This window comes from Thunnus thynnus, chromosome 5 (assembly GCF_963924715.1).
Source record: "Thunnus thynnus chromosome 5, fThuThy2.1, whole genome shotgun sequence".
Lineage (NCBI taxonomy): Eukaryota > Metazoa > Chordata > Actinopteri > Scombriformes > Scombridae > Thunnus > Thunnus thynnus.
Window position 1 is genome coordinate 16,418,001 of NC_089521.1, and position 19,761 is coordinate 16,437,761.

Consider the following 19,761-nt stretch of genomic DNA (forward strand, 5'->3'; position numbering starts at 1 on the left):
TTTGACCTTCTTCCCCCTTGTGTCAGATAAGAAGTGAAGTTACTGGTGGGGGGTGGATGAGGACAAGACATCCCAATCCATCTCCTGCATATCATCTCTTTTTCCAGCGATGACAGCATGAGATAGGAGATGTGACACTTAGCTGGCCTTTGCATTTTCTCTGAAGATCTCCAGCCACAGGGCAATGCTTCCAGTCCTCCAGTGGCAGTCCATTGAGATGCGCAGTAAATAGAAATCATAGTTATCACAGTGCACATTGTGAGTTACTGCATCATGGGGATTCCCAGTATTTTCTTAAACTCACAACATAGGCCCAAAACAAAACAATTGAAGAGATGGATAAATATGTAGGAGGAGACAGACTCCATCTCTATCTTCTCTCTGGTTCAGTGAGTAATGCTCCTGCGGCTTCCTGAGAGGACCACAGAGTCATTCGCAATAATAACAATCAGCCATGAGTCAGATACTTTCACTGGAGCGCAGCACGAGTCTCTCTGTTTCTCTCTTTTCTCCCTCTTTCTCTACCTTCCTTCATGCAAATATGCATGCAGCGCAACCACTGTGTCACATAGGCACAACATGCATCGACGCTCTCTCCTTTCTGTCTTTCTCCTCACGTGCACGCACATGCACATTCACAAACACGCATACATAACGAGCAGCAGATGACTGAGTAACCTTCACCAATTTGAGCTCGCAACGAAAAGCCCTCATCACCACAATCTCATTACTGACTCTCCTAGCAAGAATCCAGTGGGTGTTTCCACTGCGTCTATGAGCCACGGGCTTCTGCTAGAAGATGGAAATTAGAGAGACCCAGTAGCCAACTGCTCACACATATGAGTTCCGTCACCATTCAAGACTCCTCACATCTGTGGCTGGTTATTGCCAGAAACTTATATCTTCATGCAGCTGGTAATGGAGGGAGGAAGTTCAGTGGGAGATGGAGATGATATGGAGAATGAATAAGTTGAAAGTGAAAAAGAAGAGTGATGTGAGAAAAATGGATTTACTGTAGCAAGGAGGTACAATACAATACAGACCAGTGCAGTTCTGCCTGTGTGCATATTTGTGGAGTGTGTGGAGTATTAATAGACTTCCTGCAGATTTGTTTGGAAGTTTTATGTGCATTGTGTGAGTCATGTGTTGTATACAGTTATTTTTGTGTGTGTGTGTGTCTGTGTGTGTGTGTGTGTGTGTGTGTGTGTGTGTGTGTCCATATGGGAGAGTTTTCATCTGCAGCAAATTAGTTGGACCTCATTGTGACCTCTAATGGTTCCAGCTTCTCTTCCAGATTTCAGCCATATGACCTTATGTACAAAAGACGGAGTGAAATGGAAAATGGGAAAAGAAGGGGGTGATATGGATGACAGGAATAAGGGACAGACAGTGTGATAGTTTGTGGGAGACAGAGAGAGATAAGGAGAGTGGAAAAAGGCTTAAATTGAGGAAGTGGAAGAAGTGTGCAGAGAAGAGGTGGCTCAGGTATTTCACTCTAATGAGAAAAGAAAGACATTTAAGGGTGTTTGCGTGTGTGTGTGTGTGTGTGTGTGTGTGGGTTAGTGATGACAGTGGTAGGCCTAGACGCTGTAAACACAGATACATGTGTCAAGAGATCCTCCTTTAAACAAACACACACTTCCTGTTGTCAGGGCATGCGATTGTAGTCACTGCTCTAATTGAGATCTGCTGACAGTTACGGGTAACACAAATAAACTACGAGTACACACGATCTGTCCGTACAAACAGTTTAAAAATACAGCTTCTCAGATAAAACATGTGTATAACCAGAATATTTTTCATTTGTAGCCCTGTGGTTTGCCATCAACTCACATTTCCATTTGATTTTTCCGATTGCGCCAATGTAAAAAAGCTGGAGAGTAGGCAGGAGACAGTGATGCAAAACTGGAGTTTTAACACAGCAGTTCATTATCATGCACATTAGCAGACTGACTCACCACACAAACACACACACATTACCCAAAAATAGCTTTAAAAAGGATCAGAGGATGATAAGAGTTATAAACCACTCGATATGCTATCGATTTTTCTCTCAGATAATTCGCTCTCTGAGAGCAAAGAACTGTTTTTGTCATTGTCAGCCATATTAAAACTTACTTCATCAATCACAGAAAGCAAAGTTTCATTAATCAATCACCTCTGATAGGCTGAATCACGTATGAGTCTTGAATTACATGTGATCTTTGTCTCACAAATAAACAATTTTATCCGAAAGCAAAACAATCACCATTAGTCATTCCTTTACAATATACTGTAGGTTATGCACGTAAACATGACCTATTTGTGTGTATTTTCCAGTTTGTTTCAGCGCTGTACACTCCTGAGTAACTGACATATACCGTCAAAGGGCTGTCACAATGGAGTGCGTGTGAGATGTGGGTGACACTTTATGTGTACCATGTTAAAGGATGTGTAATTTAAACAGTTATGGTTTGTGTGAATATACAAACTCACCAGGCCATTTTGTCCATGAATTGTTCTAAAGTTCTGCCTCAAACGTTCACATCAACACCCATAAACACAAGAGGGGGGACAAACAAAAGGCTGAAAAGGGTTTGCGTATTGTGAAGGGACTTGTACTGTTGAAGTGAACTGGTGAGAGAGTTAATTTGTCTCAGCGTAATAAGAATTATTTCTTTTATATTTGTAACTTCAATGAGAAAGTGACTGCAAGTACGCAAGTGACTGTAAGTTTTACGCACAAACGCTCCATTAGTCAAAAGTAAAATCACATGTAATTCAAGACTCATACATGATTCAGCCTATCAGAGGTAATTGATTAATGAAACTTTGCTTTCTGTGATTGATGAAGTAAGTTTTAATATGGCTGACAATGACAAAAACAGTTCTTTGCTCTCAGAGAGCGAATTATCTGAGAGAAAAATCAATAGCATATCGAAGGCAGTCTAGTACCTCCCTTTGGGACCTTTTCATAAGATTTTGAAATGCATGTGTAAATTACTTAAAATTTACCTAAAATCCAAAACTTGGAATTTGGCGTCATGTTAAACACCTTGTAAAAATCCAAGCATCTATCACTACAAAGGAATAACTACGGCATGGTCACAACATACAGGCAATATAGGAAACCAAACACAGCCTGAGGACAAGGGGAAAGGGGAGAACAGGTCTTAAAATAGTGCCTAAACCTGTGTTTCCTCATTTCTTGCACATCTGCTAACAGTCAGCTTGTCTTGTCTACTGCTCACTGCTAATTTACCCCCGCATGACTCACGCAGAACTGGAGACACACAGGGGAGGGAGGGTGGTCGGTAAAATTAAAGAACAGAGGGGGGAAAAAAACGCTGCTCTGGGGCAGCAGGTACATTTCATCCCACATGTGTCTGTGTCAGACCTCATACGTGTAATTAACGCACTGATGGTGAACATGGCATAGCGGGCGGTGCAGCATGTAGCCTGGGTCTTCAGAGCCCACCTGAGTGATTTGCCAGACACGCACACAGGTAACTTGAAGCATGACCACACACAAGAACAAACATCCATACATGCAGGCATGTTCTATGAGGTCTTTAGGAGCCAGCTGCTAAAGTTTTAACTCTCCACCCTTCTTAGGGCCTGCACAGCAAAGTTACCACTGGGACAACTCTCACCAAATTGTGTGCAACACAAACCAGGAGACTCTTTTTTACTTCCCGTCTTTTGTGTGTCTGTTTTTATCAATGTATATCTAATTTTCTCACTTTTATTTTGTTTGTCTTGTGACCACATATATGAGCATAAATGTGTAAAAAAACAAAAATGAAACAAATAAATGCTTTGTGTCAGCATATGTAAGTTGATTAATGTCTTTATTGATGTTAATGAATCATGTATTAATACTTAATAAATAAGTAATAAACTATTAGTAAGAACATTTGAGTTGCCAGGTTGTCAAAATCTCTTTGCATATTGTGTATTATCTTCCTCCAACTTTTTCTTTTGAGCTTGCAATTTCATTCACTTTATGAATTATTGTAGAGCAATAACTGTATTCACTCTGTATTAACTTAATAATGATTATAACTGCTGACCTGATTGGGTCATTAGAAACTTGTGACCCTTGTTTGAAGACACTCTTTTTAAAAAATTTAGGAAGTACATTGTACTGACCAGACTTTTCACAATGGATTTTTTGAAATGAATGGACTATTACTGATCCATAAGGTATTGATTGATGAGTTACAATCTATCAAACCAACTATTACTCACAACTTTTAAACCCTTTTCAGAGTATGCCTTATTAGAAGTTACTGTATTACCTTGGCCTGCTCTACTGTCGCTGCATAAAGCACCTTATGTCTTTAACGTCATATTAAAAAAATGTTTTAATAAAGGGAGTGATCCCATGTATCCTCTTTAACCTTGGTGAATGTGTGTGTGTGCCCCTTAAAATCTAACACCTCATGTTACCAGTTAATGTATGTTAGGCCCCACTCTAAACACAGAGAAAATCCACAAATCAACCCCAATCTGTGCTGGAATGGAATGTGCCCCATTGAGACAATTCACCTGGACAGAAGTTTCCAGTGTTACGCCTGCCAATCACACTGAGCGTGCACAACATGCTTGCGAACTGAGAGAAGAAGAGTGAAAGAGAGAGAGAGAGAGAGAGAGAGAGAGAGAGAGAGAGAGAGAGACCAAGGTACTAGGAACAGACAAGTGTGTGGTCATGTTTATAGGTTTGGAATAAAAACCTGTGGCATTTCCTGATAAACTTTGCCAAGTGGGTGTTTTTGGCGTTCTTTCTAACCCTCAGTTTGTCTAACACCATCTTTCTCTCAGTATCTTGCAAATATATTTTAAGGTTTTCTTTGACCTATGTTACTGCCAGATTGGGTGGGGGTTTGTAAGAACAGGTGCCAAAAAGTTTGAACAATCACAGGAAAATATCTGAAGCCTATTTAGCATCCTTTTCTGTGATTAACAACTTGTTCGACGTTGACTGTATTTTCCAAAACCCATTTGCAGTCTCATAATGGTTAGGAAAAACAGAATGATTTATCTACAAATACTGTTTGATCCAAGTCTAGGGACAAAGAGTGAGTCTCATAAAGGTTAGTACGCAGTAGCTGTACCAAGCAATCAGTCAGGCAGCAGCTGTTGACAGTACTGGAAGTCTTCAATGCACAGTAAGGGATCGGTTGAGACTTTTTACGGGATGTCAGAGCTACACTACAGAACTAGTGACCCTGATGACCCTGCTCTTGTGTGTTTTATGATGACGGAAAAACTGTGACCTCTCTATTGCTGCTTACAGGAATTGTACACTTTTTTTCATAATCACAAAAAAACCCCAAAACAAACAAAACAAATGGTGCCAATTAAAAATGTTTCAGCTAATGTAAACCACATCATAGTTACCAGATTCAGGGAAGTTTATTCAGACATGGGTTGATTGCCCCGTGGGTGTCATGAACCAGAGGCTGCTGAGAGTGTTGAGGCTAAACTTAGTGCTGAGTTGTAATACTGTACCAAAAATATCATTAGCTGGTAAAAGCCTACGCAAATGGATGTTGTATTACTATCAAAATAGTGTTAATGAACTTTAGAGGAGTCACTAATGACATGCTGATCCTTGCTGATCCAGTCACAGGTCATGTTGTTGATGTAGCATCAATCCCATGTGTCACTTCCTGCAATTAGTGGAACAAACCCAAAAAGGCACTCTCAGACTTTGACTTGTTCAACAATGAGTCACGAAGTTCCAGCTTTGAAGGCTTTAAATTGGGTGAAATGCTTTTCCTTGGGGAACCTAACAATAATGGTGATCTGCAGAAATATTTGTATTGGATCAGCAGGTAAAAAGAAAAGCTGCTGGGGAAGAACAACACCAAAACTGTGTTTTAAAAGTGGTCTTTAAAAGAAAACAACCCGTCACTCAAAGGAAAATGTCTCTGTTGTATAAGCCATTGTTCTGTTTGACATCAGAACAATACAAGAACAATTGCCTCAACATCTTGATTAAAAAGAACAATTCAGAAAGGAATTTTCTGATCAGACATATTTTAAACAAATACAGTTTAGCCTAATTATCTAAAGCATTCATTTGAATGTTAAAGGTGTGGTGTGTAGAACTTAGTGGCATCTAGCAGAACGGACTTGGCTGAAATGGAATATAATATTCATAAGTATGTTTTAATTAGTGTATAATCACCTGAAAATAAGAATTGTTGTGTTTCCGTTACCTTAGAATGAGCCCTTTATATCTACATAGGTAGTGGGTCCCCTTCCATGGAGTTCGCCATGTTGCACCTTACAGTAGCCCAGAACGGACAAATCAAACACTGGCTCTGGAGAGGGCCTTTCCTGTTTTTAGTGGCCACCATAGGTTCCCCCACACGCTTGGGAGGGGGAGGGGTATTCAGTTTGTTGCAATCTGCAACTTCACCGCTAGATGCCACTAAATCCTACACACTGGTCCTTTAAAATAAAGGTGAACGTACTCAAAATATATATTACAACCATCCATTAAATTGTAAATCTGCATGTGCACACATTTGCAACACTACAAGTTGGGTAAGTTAAACCAGAAAATAGCTCTGCAAAAAAAGAAAGAAAGAAAGTTTATTATGGACAGAGTAGATAATGGTTTCAATGTTCAACTTTATTTTCCAAACAAATAACATGGCCAAAATATGGACTTGTTTTTTTTTTTCTGCCAGCAGTCTAAAACACATGCCATAACTGCAATCCCACTATTATTCTGGTGTGCAACCTTTATTGCATGTCAGCCCCTCTCACTGTCCAACCATCCTATCACTTTTGACTGTCATCTATCTAATGAAGGAAAAGTAAGACGATAGATTTTTTTTTTCTGCGTCTGTAACTTCTTAAGCATGGCATGTTAAAAGGTATGACCTCGTTCCCATTTACCAGAGTATCCCATTACAACCTCCCTTCTAAATTGTCATTATATAGCAAACAGACCTCCCAGTTTGACACATTTCCAAGAAAAACAAACATCTTTAGACTCTCCACCCCAAACTGTGGCCATATAGATTCTTAGATTACCATCAGATAAACACAAATACCATCAAGTAAACCACACATGTGTGCAACACTTTAACTCTGGTGTTAGCATCTGGCTTTCCACTGCTGCTCTGGGCAAGAGATGGCAAAGCTGTCTGTGTCAATAATGTTGCTGGAGGCATCACAAAATTAGAAACATGATTTCTCAGTCGGGGGCCACTGAGACACACTTTGCCGCGTGTCATAATACATACAGTGAAGCTTTTCATTTGGAAGGAGCTTCTGTTGTTCTTCTCACTCTGAGAGTGATGTTAAACGCATGTGTGTTTGTACTCAGGATGGAGGAGGAGGAACTCAGCAAACAGGAAATAACTAGATCACAGTTGTTTTTTTTTTAAAGAGCAATCAGCTCCTCTGTGGCCATTTCAACTGTACATTAGATTAATGTATGTACTGCACCCATGGTTCGCTAAGAGTGTTTTTATGCTGAAATAAATCTTGTTTCATGATGACTTAAGCTCATTAAACGATATTAAAATGTATATTAAATAGGAAAAAAATTAATAAAATCATCAACTTCTTTGCAGCTGGAAACATTTCCACAAAACTCAAAGTGAAACGAAATACATTTAAAACTTTTTCATGAACTCAGCAGTAAGTAAATCAAGTTTACGAATGCTCAACTTTAAAGGGTAACTTAACACCCCCTGAACATCTTGTTTTTGTGGACCTCCAGTGGTCAGCTGTCCCTTAGTCCAAAGGGTGTGTCAGTACACTGTGACATCATTGCTGGGCGTGGTTCCAGATGCAACATAGCAAACATCTAACTACACCCATCACAAATGACAGCTATCAGTGGTGCGCCTGTTTGGTGCCAGTCAGGCGTCAAACAGATTTCAACCAGAATGAAACACTGCTCTTCAGCCTGGTGTTAAATAACTCCTTAATCCAAATTTTTAAAAAGTGATTTGAAATTACCAGGCATCAAAGAAGCTATCAAAATGTGCAGGGCTTTTACATGAGGTAGAAATTCCCCTCACTATCTTCTTTTTATAAGGTGTTAGACGCACACAAACAGTCAAACAGAGATGCAGATGTTCTTCCCTTTTTCAGCTGTCGTCTCTTCCTGCAGGAAGGATGATATATTTTGGTCGCTCTCAGTGGAGTTAAAGCAACTGGCCAGATGTGACAGAATAAAAAGGAGCAGCTCAGGTCATAACAATACAACACTTTTATTGTGAATATATTATATTTGCACAATAATCAACACCATATTATAAACATTTTTCTTTTCTATCATTTTCTCTTTTATACAGTAAATAGTATTAGTGTACAAATGTATACAAAATGTATTCAGGCTAGTCAAGTTCCACAAAAGAGTAATTCATGTACAGTATTAAAGCACAATCAGATATCGGGGGAACACGCACATGCCTGCACATAGACATGGAACCCCCGGGGTAAAACACAAGTCAACACGCGACTTTGATAGACAGGCATAACCTGAACACTCAACACCAGTAGGTCACCATGAAGGCGAGTTGGAGAGAACTCAACTTTAAATAAACAGATGAAATCAAAACTCACAAGACATGCACCATGTGATCTTTATGACTAATGGAAAAGTAAGGCTATGCAAAATTATCATTGGTAGTAGTGTAACCTCAAAAAGTCCTCTCCAGCGAGCCCTGATGCTGACTATAGGCGTAGACAGCGTTCGAACACAGAACAAGCTCATCCCATGACATTGCAGCGTTTTCGACACTGAGCCTTCAGCGTCTGCTTCACAGCACTTATAGAGCAACACAAAGAGGAAACAAGCCTAAGGAGGAGAACAGCAAGGAGAGGAAAACAAAGAAACAGTCATTTTGATATGCTGATCTCATTCACAAGTCATCTTGGCTCCTGAGTCTGGTGATCCAGAAAGGGAACAGAAACAGGACTAATAAAGAGAAGTGTTGGAACACAAGCTCAAGTCTGGTTTATGTTTATTTTGACCATAGAGAAAAATGATATTCCTCTCTCATGATCAGAATCACTGATTGTTTCTATTGTTGTCTGGGCCACATAAATTAGAGTAACTGCAGCAGATTTGGCCCATTTTACAACGTGTTACTGCAAGGGCTACCCTCTCTCATCAATACTGCAGCAAGCATTAGCATAGAAGCATGGTAAGAATACAACTCTGATGCATTTCTTCATTCAAATAACAGACTGTTTGAGCTACTATGTAGGCACTGGGAGTTTGATGCATCAAATTAAGGACAACCAAAGCTGTCAGACCAAGTACAAACATATTTGAAATTGTAATATCCTAATATAATTGAATTTATATGGATGCTCTCTGACCTCACTTAACTCTCAGTGAGGTATCTAAGGTATCTATCTATCTAACACCGTAACTTGAATACTGATGTACACCCACATCTGAGGAATTTCTTAAAATAAACTATCCAGCAGATTCTCTGTGGTAGGTGTGTGAGTGTGTGTATCTGTGGTCCTTGGTACTGTGTGGAGCTTTGGTGTCAGAATACTGGTGTTGTCTTTAGCTCTGTACTGAGCACATGCTGCTACAATACAACACCTAGCTAGTCACGAAATGCTAGTCGATTTTGAATACAAAAAAAAAATTAAAAAGGTACAGTACATTTAAAAACACTCAAAGAAAAAGGGATATTCTCCATATTTGCACTGGTTGCTGAAATAAACAATCATTACAGCATAATGATTCATACGCAATAAATATAATTAGCAACAAACAATATCGACAACTACACAAATCAACGCTGTCAGTGAACATACAGTATTTGAATGATATTCAGTTGGCATAGTGGGACAACTCTTCAACTTCCGCGAAACAAATCAGAGAAAATAATGAGGCAGAATTAAAGGGTTTGGTTAGCTCTTACTCTTGCACCATAGGAGAGTATTAAGGAGTATATCATGGGAATGAGTGCAGCTGAGCACAGTAAATGTGTCTCTATTTTTGAAAATGACAAGGAGGAAGTGAATGAGCACCCTTTGGCATTGGAAAATGAAAATGCTGATATTGTCATAAGAAAAAAACAGGTCTTGTTGCAACTATTCTGCGTACATCCTGGATGGCATAACCGCTGTGTCTTCTGGACTCTTGTGAAATGAGATGACGATCAGTTTGTGTGTGTGTGTGTGTGTGTGTGTATGGGTGTGTGTGTATGTGTAGGGGTCATGAATGTTGTAAAGATGTGATGAGCCACAGCAGCAGCAGTTGGAGCCCAAGCATTGGCCAAAGACATGGGCTTAGGCAAGTCCCTCCTCCACAATCAGAATCATCCTCCTGTTGGACAAATCAGTTGTCAATAAATTAGATACACATTATGTCAATAAACTCTTCACCTACTTCCAGTAGCAGTCATACAACTACCACCATTATCAGTACCTCTACCTCTAACAATAATGACCATTTCATTGTCATATTGCATCTTATGGAGTCATAGTGTATACTTAAAACACTACCCATAATATCAAATTCCCTATAGAGGTGTTACAGACCTCATTCTGCATTTCGTGCATGTGTGTGTATGCACATGCACCTGCCTGCCACAGTATGCCTGCTTGTTTTGTGTTTGATGGGAGTATTTAGGATATCCGTGCATGCCAAAGGCCTAAGAGAAGAAGGTGGGAGTCTTCTGTATTCAAAGGGCAGGAAAGCCATGTGGCGGTTCCTCTGTTTACCTCAGTGACAAAATGGACTGGCCTGGACACAAACTCTTCCTATGAGGAGCTGAGCCAAAAGTATTGGGACAGATGGAAAGAGGAAAAGGGAAAAGGGATGCGGCCTACTTTTACTCTGTTCATCTACTTCCTCAGTCATTCCTCCCCTTCCCTTTTCTTCCCAGCACACCCTCTCAGCAATCTAAACATACATGCACTTGAATTAGTGGCCTGTTCTGTGTATGATCTACGCCTTTTCAACACAATGAAAGGCTGAGTTCACAAAGATATGGGAAATATGTTTTCCAAATATTTAGACGTCTTATAAACTGTTCAAAGTTGGGTGGTGATGCAATGATCTCACACATGATTTCTCCACCTTGCTCCTTTGTTTCATTGATTTATCTAACATGGTACAATACATGAACTTCCATTAGATCTTTTTCGAGGGAATCTACATGATGCATATTGAATTGCAATCCCTGAAATCCTAAAAGGCTTCTCAGTTCGAGGCAAAATACAGCCAAGTGTTCTTCCAAACTTCTGAACTATGTTTAGTTGACAACGCATTAAGCAATTCTAAATAAAATGATGCTGGCTGCAGACATATTTAAACAGTTTTGTACTGCTATTATTGAATGGTGGTGGTGTGATGCTATTATATCAATCTCATTCAACACTTTTTACTGCCAAGATTCAATCTGGACTCCATCTGTTGGGGTAAGAAAAAAAAAAAAGAGAAGAGAAGAGAGAAAAAATATGCCAAAAAGATGTAGCATTCTGTTAGGGAGATAAACATGCAACAATGAAATACATTCCCAACTTTTTGTTATCACAATTTAAGTTTTAGTCAATCTACTGGGTTATTTCCATCTCAGATTATTTCAATGTGCATGAAGAAAATCAAAAATGGTAAATGCAACCTAAAATATATAAACAATGTGTAGTATGTCCATGATGCATAAATATTTGTGAGAGACTTATTCAGGTGGATTAGCCTTTGTCAACAGCCATAACACCAGGAATGTCTAGAGTGTCTTCAGACTGTATATTACATCATTTGTATATAAATAAATCTGTGAGGGTATAAAGCGTTCCGCCTTGTGGCTTATTTAGGCTCCTCCCATGATCAGCCGTGCGCTTTTAAAGCTTCTCGGACTTGTGATTGTCAATGATCACCTATTAAATACAAATTATGTGACAAAAAACATTTCCATTTGTCAATACATCATTTATATTTCTATATGTATACAAATCACCATGAATTACCACAAAAATATGCAAGTTTGATCTGAAAACATCAATCTTAGCGGAACACTTGATTGTCTAAACTTGGACTACAACTTACATCTGAACCTGACAGAGAGGGAGAAGGCAGCCAAAGAAGATCCATTGTGACACAGCAAAATGTGTTCACTCACAGATTTCTAAAATGTATGACTGAACTAATAAATTCATACAGTCTAGACATTCCCATGGTGCGCTGAAAGTCTGAGTCACATTGTTCCTGCCCGAGGTCAGCACCCTGGAAGATTATAGTTGTGCACAGGGGCATCATCTGTTGGTTTTCATGCCCATAATATCATGTTTAGGTTGATTAGGGTCTGGAGTCCACAATACCTGGAAGGGCAGACCTTGAATAGGTGTATAATAGGTTAAATTGATAAAGACCCTGATACCACCCAGCAGATATTACATAACCTTTATGGGCACACTAACCCTGAACTCAGCAGCAGAAACAAGAAGAGGGGTGTGGGGCTCAATGCAGAACCTCTGCTGATTGGGCACAAGGGCTCATCCTACCAAGATGGACAAGAGCAGCAGCCATTGGGATGCAGAATCATAAAACAAGAGTGTCAGATGATGAGTAAATGATTATATAAGGCAAGAGAAAGATAAACAAAGCAAGGATAATTGCATGCAAAATTAATTGAATAAAAATAACTGTTATAGTAAATACATAAAGAGAACAAAACAAGTGATTAGACTGAAAAGAGCAGGCAGACAACAACACTTTGAATCTTTGCAGAAAGCACAATGCAGATGAAACTGACAGAAATTAGACAGAGGCCAACTGTGACGCCTCACTAATAGAGCTGTTTCCAGCAATATTCTCTGCACAAAGGCTCTTGTGTGGTTGTGTCTTACGTTTTCATTGTTGTCAAAACACACATCCGGCCCTTTGCGGTATCTGGGATTCTGAGCCAGCTCACATGGATCTGGACCTTCAGCTGAACAGAAACTCTCAGGAAAATGTGATTTACCATCAACAGTGAACATTTAACACTTTTAACAATAAAAACTAAATCATGAACTGACTCATTTTCACTGCCAAAAAGACTTATGAAGTTCGAACTCATCAACCTTGGCTACAGATCCCCTGATATTTTTTTTTTCAGACATCTGGTGATCCTCTATTACACCTACGAGAGCTTAAAATTAAAGATTTCGGAGAGTCAGTCCCAGAAACAACTACACATGCTACTTTATGGACATTTGAATTTGTCATTAAGCCATATTATACATGTGGTACGGTAACATGTGTGTGTATTTTATCTGTGTGTGTGTGTGTGTGTGTGTGTGGGTTGGGTGGGTCTTATTAGCAACTAGTGGTCCCTGTGGTGACCCCATGACGACCTGATGATGACACCTTTACTGTTACACCAGCAGGAAGCTACATTCAAGACACATCTGTCAAACAGATATCCTGATTACATATACACACATACATAAAGCATACACGCAAATGCACCTCTTAACCTTAATTCAACCTGATGGCCGCATGCAGCCCCAGAAACAAAGAAATCTAATCTTGAAGTAACGTGAGACAGGCTTTCATATGCTGTGCATCTGGTTTACTGTTCACCCGTGAACATTCTGGGGGGACCTACTGCAAACTGCTTAGGTGTGTGTCCTTGTATTCAGAGTTTAAAGCTCTGCTGTCATATGGGTGATGGATGGAGGGCTGGAGAGTAAAAAGGAAGTGTAACTCTATGTTCGATTTTAACGAGTTGAGTGAAAGGATACAGGGTTGTTCAGCCTGTCGTAGCGGTTTGGGGTCACAGGACAAACATGTTGCCCTGGCATCAGTGATCAGGAACACTAGGTTAGTGTTTGGCAGCTTCTCAGCGCGATACATCCTAGAAAGCATACATAGCCACACACATGTAAATAAATATATAGTCTATAGAGTCTGTAGTCATAATATACTTCATATGTTCTGTAAGTATAATATGCAGTGGCTATTTACATGCAAACAATCATTAGTCCCATATGATAGATGACATTTACATATAAAAACTTATATATACTTAAATACATAGAGATATTTGTGCACTTATGCATATACATACATTTTCATGCTTCTTCTCCCCTGTTGGGATTGGCTTTTTATGGTAGTCATGAAAGTTTCTGTGTCTACAGTGGTTAACATCGGGGAGTAAAGCACCAGACACGTGGGACTCATAACACCCAGTAATTACAGCCATATTTAACCCCCTCAGACAGCCAAAATTGACACAAAAGGAGGTTAGAGCAAAGTAAATGTGCAGTGGTCCGTGAATGTGTGTATTAGAGAGTTTGAAGTACAGCCAGAGACCGAAGGATGAAAAAAACAGATAAAAGAGCTCTTGTGCTTCCCTCTGCAATTCCGGTCACTGACAGATCAAGGTAATCTGTGTCTGATCAGGGCTCATCAGAAAACAGCTGCCTGAAATCACTCTGAAAAACAGAGAGAGGCCAGGAAACTAACACTATTCCCAACCAATCCCCACAGACTATTAAACAGAAGGATGTCCAGGAAGAAGATAAGAGGTGGAAAATCTTTAATAATATACCCCATTTATAGTGTGAATGCACATGACCACTGGTATGGGAGCACATACAGTATACTCATAAACAAACACACATACCTAGAACAGTTTCCACAGTCCAGGACACCTGAGTAGGATCTTTCATCATTGTCAAAGAAGTACTGAGTCTGCTCTGTGATACAGCTTTCTTTAAACATGGCATCTGGTATGTCCTCATCTGCTGACTCCACTGCAAATAAGAGAAAGGTTTAATAAAGACAAATACATGAAAGGATGAGTGAGGAGGTGGTGGGAGTAAAATTGATCCAATAAAGTAATTGCTTTTCTCATCCAAGTGTTGCTGAAGGAATACGCATTTTATGCTATCACAGCTTTTGATACTCACCTGCCTCTAGAAGGTTGGGAAACATTAGACCGAAGAACAGCTGCTGGAGTATTGACCTAGACAAGGGGAACGAATAAGCTGAGTCACATGTATGAGTCAATAGATCATCTTTTATTCATTTACAGTAAGCAACCAGACAATGTCTAACACAGCCACACATCTGTCATAGACTACAGTCACTGATGATGTAAATTTCATGGGAAATATCAGTCATTCTAATTTAAAATAGATTACATTGCAGTTGGACAGTAATACAAAGGGTTTCAGTATCATGTTGTGTAACTGCCCTTGTCCCACACTGACCCAGCCAATTTCATACCGTGACAACATACAAGTCCACTCCCATACAAACTCCTACCCTTAAGTACAAATGTACTCCCACTCTATAACACACACAAAAACACAAAAGGTGTAAAAAAACAAAACACTGCACACACACACGCTCACCAGGCAGCACTGGAGGCCCACCAGCCAATACTGAGCAAGTCTGCTATGGTAGGCTGGAGAAGGACAGGAAAAGTAAAGAGGAGTAAAAGGAGTTTTTTACAATCCGAAATACAGAAGGTAGAAGTGGAAAAGAGACAATTTAGGTACGAGTCGTCATTTTTTTACTTGGCGAATCTTATATTGCTGTAATTAACTAAGAAAACAAAAAGCAAACATTCAGAATCATATTATTAGAGCCAACTAGACCCAGGAATAAATATAGTTTGGAACCAAAACCAACGCACAGAATAAAGAGAGAGTAAATATAAAAGTGTGTAAACAGTAATTATATGAGGGAAGTGACTGTATTGTCTGACAGCTTGTGAAAGTGAGGATCTCACCACATAGACAGAGCGGGGTCCTGCTGCAGCCTTGCTGTCTTTCTCTGGGTCACAGACAGACTGGTAGTCATAGGTCTTGTTGTAGGAGTACAGCGAGGTGTTGACCAGGTTGTTCATCAGCACAGGATCCACCTCGCCAAAGAACTGACCTATCTAGACAAGTACATACACACATGCACACACACACACACAATACAAAAGCAGTGTAAAACTTAAAACAAAAACATACAGCTATACACTTTTATATGACAGTGCTTTATAGTCTTAGCCTTTTATCATTGTGGATCAGTTCACTGGAAATTTGTATCTACATGCTCAGCTCAGCTGTATTTAGACAGCCCCTTCAAACAGGTAACTGTCATCTCTTCATCTCTCACTTATGACATGGAGTGTGCTACTGCCGTGCCCTTTTGCACTCCAGTCTGGTTGGATGGAAAGTGGTGGTTTGATGTTATGTTCCTGTCAGTGTCACAGCAGGTGTTGTTGTTGGACTTTGCTTCCTGAGCCTAGAGACCAGTTTAAGGATGGCACAGTCACATAATAATATGATGACAGTCAGAACAGGTCACTCTGTAGTTTCACAAGTACCTGAAAACCAGGTGGATGAGCATTTGGGATGATTGGTCTCCTTTTGTAGAGGCATCCTTTATAGTGATAAATAAGCTCATTCTAATTGATTGAGCATATATGGTGTATGAACATGTCGTATAAGATGATATGCAAAGATGAAATGTAAAATGGAGGAGTTTAGCCTTTAGAGTCCTGATAAAGGGCTGTGGCTGTTATCATACAGCTAGGATTACAATTCATAGCCTTTGTTCGATAACGACACAAAGACAGCCAACAAATTCTGCATAATCCCAAGGGATACCAAATGTATCACAAAATGTGAAAAAGACATAGGGGGGTGCTTATTCAAATGCTTCAAGACCATAAACTGTACACCAGACATCATGACAGTGTCATGGATCAAAGAAAGCAGATGTCCTGTCTTGACTGACATTAAATGTTTCCAAACCCATTGTGTATTCTACCACAGACACACAGGGGCCTATAGCAGCCTGTAATAGTGGAGTTAACAGCAGAGCTGAGCTGACTTCATACACAGGGGATTCACTTCACCTCAGCTTCCATGACTGACTAAAACCCAACAGAACCTTCCCTTTGATCCTCCTCCAGTGGGTAGTGCTTTACTTTACTGGAGACATACAGTAGATGTATTCTGTCCTACAGGGGCTTTGAAACAGCCCAGAGCAAACAGGCCATCCCCATAACTTAGCTGAGTCATAAGCCCTTTATTTGACCTCTATATTAGATTGATGGATTCCTGTGAAAAATGTTAGAGTAGCTGGGTATATAGAGAGGTAGAGAAAAGTATGAAATATGAATGCTGGCAAAGTCTTTATTTCACCTTTTCTCACTATGTGACAACAGCTGTTTTACTGAGTGATGATTTACTGCTTATTGACGATTTGGGAATAGACAACATGCCCCAAATACATGGGACATATATGTGCACAATAAATAAACACAAGTACACTGATGCTAGCAAGGCTGTCTGGCTAAATTGAATCCTTTTGGCATTTCATTAAATTCACCTTGGCTTGTTTAATTAGTATTTTCCCCAGTATTGTTAATAGCTAATAAAAATTAAATCTGTTTACAGGGGTGTTACTGTACCACTGCAATAAGGTAAAGTTAAAAGTTGATGGTAACTCACAAGGGTAATATACTCCTCCTGATTGGACATGAGAAGAAATCCACCATCGTCCAAGATCACACAATCTACATGCTGCAGGGTGAAAAGATAAACACTTTCAAAATGCAATAAGTTTTGCTGGTGGTGGTAATGATGTGATACAAGAACATAATCTGTCAATATTTTAAAAAAGGGATACTATTCATGCTTCAAGTGATGATAAATGCATTGTAAGCAAAGGTCTTAGCATGGTTTTAACTCAGATGAGAAAGAGTAATTTGTTTTTCATTGTATTTGAAACATTTTTATATATTGCATTGCTGTACCTTATCATTCCTCAAACAGCCACAGATCTCATCTTTGCACTAAAAGGAAAAATGGACCCAATACGAAATCAGTGTTGCAGACAAATGGCTGAAGGGAAAAAAAGTATGTAAAATACAAATGCATTTTAGAAACCCAACTTACATTCAGTTTCAGTGTAGCATTCATGAAACTGTTCATCCAGAATGACACATTGAGTTTTACTCCCACCACTGCAGAACAAAACAGATGCAGAAAATAGACAACTTTAATGAATAGCTATTGAGTCATTTTCACTTGTGTTGCATCACAAGAAGCAATCGATCTGATATTAGCAAGACTGACCTGCTGGTTTGAGCGTGACTTCATCAATAGTGAGATCCACTGCTTTGCTCACTAGGATACCTGAATCAGAAACAGGCTCTCTGCTCTCTGCTGCAATTGAGGAAAGATACACAAATGATGAGAAACTGTAATCATGGGCAATTTAACTGAAACCATGTTTAAAAGTACATGGCAGAGAATGTGAATCAGAGTTTAAAATTGGAATAATCACTATCCGTTGTGGAAATTCCATACATTTTTAGCTGCTTGTAATTTATGTGACTGGAGTGGAGCCTGTGAAGCCAGTACATGTGTTAATCCAGTCAAATGCAGCTGTAAGCAGCACTACATTACACTGACGTTTGCCTGTCCTGATGTCTGTTAGAGAGATCAGTGGAGATAAGTAAGTAAGGAAGTATACGGGGCAGGAGGGAGGGAGAGTTGGGATGAGTGCTGAAAGACACAGCGGGAAAAGGAGAAGGATAAAGAGACTGATATCAGAGGCCTGTGAGTGTAATCTTTGCCAGTAGGGTTGGGATGACGTCCAAAGACAGAGAGCGGGATAGGCTCAGTGCCAGACCACACTGAAGATGCACACGTGAACAGAAATGCACAGACTGGAGCGCCTTGGTAGCCGAATTGTTACAGTGCATGCCACATAAACGGAGCGTTCCTGGTTTGACTACAGCTTAGGAGCCTTGCTGCATGTCATACCTCTCTCTCTCTCTCTCTCTCCCTCTCTCTCTCCTTGTTTCCTGTCTGATCCTCCACTATCAGCTCTCCATTAAAGGCAAATACATGCCCCAAAACATATCCTAAGAAAAAAGAAGTACGCAGACATACACATATTCAGTTCTTACTGTTGAAAGATGGAGCGGTGAAAATATAAATTTCATTGTCCAGGGTCCTCTTGTAGAAGCTGGACTCATATGTCTCAGGACTCTCACCCCATTCTTCCCCGGCACTGAAAACATTAATATAGTCACATAATGTAATATATGGACCATTATAGGCATAAAACACATAGCAAATACGTTTGATCTATCTGAACAATTTAAATTTTAATCTGTAAGCCAAATGTTAGTCATCAAAATATGAGTCACACCCAAAGCAACTGATATATGACAAGGGCATGATCCAGTAAAAACAATAACTGACTGTATTTCATGTTTTATAGTCAGTGGGAATACGCATTCATCTTCAGTTGGAATGTTATATTGGGACTAAGAAGAACCCCCAAATGTAGTGCAGACAAGAGTAGCAGTGAAGAAATAGAGGAAAATGAGCTGCATTTGGCTGCTGGATGTGTGGATTTGACCCATGTCCTATACTGGCCTGGCAAGCTCTGGGAGTTCATCTCAAAGTGTATAATCCTCCATGTTCTGGAAAATAACCCAGTGGAGCAGGTGAGAAAAGCAGCCAAAAGAGCTCAACTTAAGAGTATTACAGTGTGTATCCATTTTCATTTCACACATTTACACCACCAGATATTTGGGCAAAGCTTGCTGTGTTGTTTCACAATGCCAGAAGTGACGCTAATGAAACTGGGAAGAAGCGGGGAGAGTACCTTCTTGGATAGACTCGTGTGATTCCTCCATCTGTGGCTACAAATCTGGCCACGATCCCATCCCTGAGAATATGGGAAACACAAGCCAGTCACACATCAAAGTCACTCACACTGACGAATATTGGGAAAAAAAGTGTTTATGAACCATGAGACCAAGCTGC

General features: G+C 39.8%; 1 protein-coding gene across 4 annotated transcripts in view; it reads right to left on the reverse strand.

The window, feature by feature from the left end:
• Positions 1–8,207: 8,207 nt before the first annotated feature.
• Positions 8,208–19,761, reverse strand: part of LOC137182950 (voltage-dependent calcium channel subunit alpha-2/delta-1) — a 58,683-nt gene continuing 47,129 nt past the window's right edge. Inside the window, exons 26-39 of one of the 4 annotated variants that reach the window (XM_067589583.1) lie at positions 19,601–19,663; positions 18,894–18,997; positions 18,055–18,144; positions 17,875–17,942; positions 17,733–17,771; positions 17,428–17,499; positions 15,708–15,860; positions 15,328–15,380; positions 14,881–14,936; positions 14,595–14,724; positions 13,711–13,823; positions 12,832–12,914; positions 12,403–12,482; positions 8,208–10,306 (exon numbers count right to left, since the gene is read on the reverse strand). In XM_067589583.1, coding sequence (XP_067445684.1) covers positions 10,270–10,306; positions 12,403–12,482; positions 12,832–12,914; positions 13,711–13,823; positions 14,595–14,724; positions 14,881–14,936; positions 15,328–15,380; positions 15,708–15,860; positions 17,428–17,499; positions 17,733–17,771; positions 17,875–17,942; positions 18,055–18,144; positions 18,894–18,997; positions 19,601–19,663 — 1,141 coding nt within the window. In that variant the 3' untranslated portion in view covers positions 8,208–10,269. Of the gene's footprint in view, positions 10,307–12,402; positions 12,483–12,831; positions 12,915–13,710; positions 13,824–13,850; positions 14,404–14,594; positions 14,725–14,880; positions 14,937–15,327; positions 15,381–15,707; positions 15,861–17,427; positions 17,500–17,732; positions 17,772–17,874; positions 17,943–18,054; positions 18,145–18,893; positions 18,998–19,600; positions 19,664–19,761 lie in introns of those variants that run through there. The other 3 variants (XM_067589584.1, XM_067589585.1, XR_010928396.1) reach the window with 3 other exon arrangements.